The 5,007-nt window shown below is 54.4% G+C and overlaps 1 protein-coding gene across 1 annotated transcript; it reads right to left on the minus strand.

Moving 5' to 3' along the window:
- Positions 1–411: 411 nt before the first annotated feature.
- Positions 412–3,698, minus strand: MRPL28 (mitochondrial ribosomal protein L28). The gene is made up of 5 exons (XM_054391152.1): positions 3,411–3,698; positions 3,026–3,178; positions 2,559–2,693; positions 1,841–1,927; positions 412–1,022 (listed from the first exon to the last, which is right to left on the minus strand). The coding sequence occupies exons 1-5, from the start codon at positions 3,696–3,698 to the stop codon at positions 945–947; spliced, it is 741 nt and encodes a 246-aa protein (XP_054247127.1). The 3' UTR covers positions 412–944.
- Positions 3,699–5,007: the final 1,309 nt, after the last annotated feature.

Here is a 5,007-nt window from a genome sequence, read left to right on the forward strand (position 1 = left end):
CTCTACAAAACCAGCTTCTCCCTCATCATGGGTCCTGTGGCTCAGAAACTGAGGCAGTGCAGTTGACCTAATGTGTTAGAGAGGGGGAGCAAGTCTCATCCCAGGACATGGCTAAGGCAATAATCTCTTCTGCAGGCAACAATCCAGAGACAGGGCTCACAATGGGTCTTGTCCTGTAAGCCCTGTGCTCGTCCCTCCCCTCAGAGCTGAAGGGAAGGGGAGGAGAGGCTGGTTCCTCTCCAGCCAGAAACCCACTGCAGGACCAGGAAGCCTCAAGATGACACCAGTGATACATCATGATGGTTCATTCTGGCAAATGCTTTTCAGCCCAGCTCCTGCTGGCAGGCAGAAGCAAAAGCTGCACCACTCACTGCAGCTGCATTTTCACAAAACAAAGAGATTTACAAGTCCCCAGCAGAAACAATGCTTGAACCCCAGGAGTTAGTGAGCTCTATGGGCAGGGACTGCAGGTGGGGAGCTCAGCCCCATCTGCCAGCAGGGCACCTCTTGAGCTGGAGGGTTTGGGGTCATGCTTTTGGGGCACAATTGTCTCTGAAGCAGAAGGCTGGGGACTGGCCTAGGTTACACCACCACTGTGTCTCACAGGCCCTGCTCTAACACAATGAGCACCAGAGAACAGCTCACTGCTAGTCCCAGCATTTCATTGGATGTTGTGACTGAGCTCTCAGCAGCAGCCCACAACTTGTACAGGCAAAGAACCACACTAAGGCAGTCTCACAGGAAGGCTTTCAGATGCCACAGGACAGAAATTCTTTCCATAGCCCACTGGAATGGCTCCCCACTGAATTCAGGCTGTTTAGTTGGACTTCAGTAAGTACAACACCCTCCTGGGCACACTCTTCCATACAACGTGGCTCAGACAGACCCAACACAAGTCCACAACTTGAGCTGCAGCTGAGGTTTTGCTCCAAGCATTTTTTCTTCTACTGCTTCTGCAGTGCCTGCTCTTTTAGTTCATTGACAAGCTCTTCAGCATACACCTTAAAGAGTGGGACAGGGTCCTGAAACAAAGCAGAGGGTTAACCACTTCAAAGGAGAAAGCCTGAGCAGCAGCAACAGGTGAAGCCTAAGGGAGAGCCCAGGGAGCCAGTGCTGCAGGAGTGCTAACAGCTAAAGCCAGGGGAAGGCATGACTGGGCTGGGGTCAGAACAAGGCAACCTGCTGTGCCATACCTCCAGACCCAGCTGCTGCTCAGCCCTCTGCCCCTGCCTCATTGTGGGACATTCATCAGTTTTCCCACTTCTGCCTGTAGAGGAGAATCATCAGGCATGTCCCAGGGATCCTCTTCCTTCTAAACATGCTTCCCTCCCTCCTTGTGCCGCCCTCAGAGCTGCACTGAAGCACACAGCCCCTGAAGAAGCTGGAGCCCCAGCATTCAGGGCCCAGCACCACCTCACACAGTTGTGCTCCTGACCTTTCCTCCTGCTGCAGCCACAAGAGCCTACAGATCTGGGGGAAACATCATTAAGAGACCCCACCAACCCTGCAGCTCTGTGGTGCCCCCTCTTCCACAGACTGCTCCCAACAAGTCAGCTGCAGTGACACAAGGTCACAGAGTGGGCCAAAGCACAGGTATAGTAGATGGAAACCAAAGGCAAAGATGTTCACACAACAGGGCACGAGTCAGGAGCCATCCCCTTAAACATCTCTCTGGTTTATGATGCAAAGCTGCCCAGATTTAGGGCAACCAAATTTAAGCCAGTTCGTGCCTGCTCAGGAGTTTTAGAGCATCATTTCCATTGCTCAGGGGTGCCCGGCTGGACACACAGCCTGATGCAGCTCAGACACCTCAGTGCTAAGCACTGCCTCAGGAACTCACCTTTTTCTCTAGGAGCCTTTGTTTTTCTATTGCTTCTTCTAAACTCAAGCCAACCCATTCAGCTTCCTCTTCTGGGATGGCAAACTCCTGTGACAAAAGCAGCAGCAGGTGGTACAGTCTTACCAGGTGACCAAGATGCAAATCCTCTCTCTGCCCATCTCACACAAATGTGCAGTTCAGTAGAAATATTACTTAAACTCCTCTTTCCTCACTTCTAGCACCCACAGTCCACCTCCTTTCTCTCTTTTCCTTCAGTGAGCATCCTGCTCTCTCTCATCAGTTGTGCCCACTGCTGTGCCCCTCCTCTGTGCAGTTCTGGGGCTGCTCCTCAGCACAGCTCCATGGGTGGCTGGACAGCCACCACCAGCTGCACAAAACTACACTGCACACAGGCTGCCTGGGCTCCTTGCTGCAGCAGCAGTACAAATTCTCACTGCTGTTGGAAGTGCCACCTCCTACCAGTGCAGACCTTCACTGGCCTCAATCACAGCAGAAAGACAGGGTTTTGTTTTCCTAAATGATCAGTACAGAAACTGACAGCACAGAGACAAAAAAAAACCTGTCAAGTGAGGCTTAGATCTTTTCTGCCCTAAACCCAAAACACAGGAGCATTAACCCTGGTTTGTGCTGTGACAAGCTGATTTAGGCTTAATCAATCTGGACAAGCAGCAAACATCACTGCAGACACCAGGGCAGCAGCTGCAGGTTGGGCACCCACCTGGTACTTATTGTAGATGGCCTCCCTCCTGGCTGGATCATCGGGATGCAGAGCAGGATCCCGGCGTGCCAGCCGCAGCAGCATGGTTCGCTTCAAATCCATCCCCAGCTTGGAGCACATGTCAGCCTTTGGGGTCTGGGGAAGTAAAGCCTGATGTGAAACTGCACTGCGACCAGCTCTTAGGGAACACAGCAGTCTGTCAGCAGGCAGACAACACTGGCAGCTTAGCCATGCACTACAGAAGTCCTCAGGACACACATTATGAAAAAGGAAATACCCCTTGGATTTGTTCTGGAAGTAATTTGACTACGGTTGTGAACTTTACTACCAAGGGGAAAGACAGGCTGGAAGCTTTGATACATTCAAAGCAGCAGACACCTGCAAGGCCCCAGTCAGGGGCTGCACAGGCGCAGCCCTGCCTTGCTGAGGCTGCAGCACAGCAAGTCCCAACTGCTCCAGGGCCTCACCTTGAGGATGTAGAAGTCAAAGCCATAGGCCTGGTCGATAAGGTCCAGCGTCCTCATGGTGACAGTGATGGTCATTGTGGTGTCAAGGATCTCGCTGTAGAACTGCCGGTTGAAGAGCTGCGGCTTCCATATCTTAGGCAGCCTGGTGGAAAGCTGGGCAGAGACTGGCACTCAGCACCTAGGGCTGTCACCTTCCCCAAGGGACTCTGCTGCTCACAACAGCAGGCTGAGGCTGCATCAAAGCCCCCTCAAGGCGCGGCCCCACAACGCAGGAGGAGAATAGAGGCCACTACCAGGAGGCCCTAGTCGCCCAGTCACTTCCCCCCACAAGGCATTGCCGGCCCGGTATCACCAGCCTGCGGTACGGAAATACCGGAGTGCTCACCTTGTCGTTTCGCGCATATCGAAAGCCGCGGATCCAGCCCTCGCCGCCCCAGAGCCCTTCGTGTGCGGCGGGCGGCAGGTACACAGGCACCGGCACGTCCTGCACGCGCTCTCGTTCCCCAGTGCGCGGGTTCCGCCGGTAGCGCACGCCCAGCGGCCGCCAGTGCACAGCAGTGGGCGGTGTGTCGTCCTGCAGCGCCTTCAGGTAGTGCTCTGGCAGCCGCGCACAGATGCCCTCCCGCAACCGCATTGCGGACCACAGCCGCGGCGGATACTTGTGCAGCGGCATCGTCCCCGAGAGCCACGGGCACCCACTTCCGCTCCCAGGACACTGTAGCCGGAAGTTGACCTGGAGTCACTTCTCATTGGCTGGCGACGACGGGCCACAAGAGGCAACGACAGCGGCCGGCAGGGGCCGTGCCGCGACCGCGTTTCGCCCTCTGTCCCGAGCCCGGCTGACACTGCCTTTCCCTAACCTTTCCGCTACCAGCTCTAGCCACTGCAGAGTGCCCTCAAATACCACCGCCTTTATTAAATTATAAAACTCTAAGCTTTAAAATTTATAGCTAAGCTATAAAATTTATAAAGCAATCACAGTTGTTAACAGAAAAGAAAAAAATAAAATAACCTTTCTTTTTGCCCCAGACACAGGAATTCACTCAGATTTTCACAGCCTGATCTAGGTGGAGGTGTCCCTGCTGCCTACAGGGCAGCTGGACAAGATGACCTTTGAGGGTCCCTTCCAGCCCAGTGCAGTCAATGACTCTGAATCTGTGAAATTGCAGATGGGCTCTGACCAAACGAGAGCTCTGCTTCAAGCCCTGATGCCTGTTCAACGGAAGCTGGGTGTCTGGAATCCTCCGGTTCCCGAGACTGAGGGGGTTGGGAATGGCTCGCTGGGGTTGGAATGACGGTGTTGGCTGGATTTTTCTTCTTGTTGGTTGCTGTGTTTTGAAAGAACAAACCCATTGTTGACATTTTCTAGGTCTTTTCTCACCTTGTCTGTGTATTCAAAGGAATTTTTTTTCCAAGGCTGGTCCGTGGCATCGCTCCCATTGAGCCACACGGTGGTGTCGGAGACCAAGAGCATCATCATGCAGCCCTCACAATCCTCCAAGGAGCGGGGCTGGGTGGGGATGCACGATGTCTGCAGGTTTAAGGGTCTGGCCGTGGTGGGCTCTTGTTGCCAGCCACCACTTCTGCCTTTCGTGAGCCTTTGATACCAGTTCATCTGGAGAGCCAGGATGGGGCTGTAGTGTCCTCCATCACCTCCACTCTCCTGCTCCATGACCTTTTATGACTCATGGTTACAGCATGGGGATTCCTGCCCGGGCACCATCACTGCCCAGCTCAGCTGGTCCTCCCCCTGTGTGGGACGGCTCATACCTACAGCCCTGACCATACCTGCCCCTGGAGGCCAGGATGGTGTGGTGCTCGCTCTGCCTTGCTGGCGCTCACTGAGAGAGGCTCCATGAGGAAAGGTGGCAGCAGCACCACGTTGGGGAGATGACAGCAGTACAGCCAGGAGCTGGCCTGCTCTGGGCTCTGCAAGGCACAAGGTGAGGTCAGGGGCACTGCAAGGCACGGGGAGGGTTTGA

Source organism: Indicator indicator, chromosome 22 (genome assembly GCF_027791375.1).
Source record: "Indicator indicator isolate 239-I01 chromosome 22, UM_Iind_1.1, whole genome shotgun sequence".
NCBI lineage: Eukaryota > Metazoa > Chordata > Aves > Piciformes > Indicatoridae > Indicator > Indicator indicator.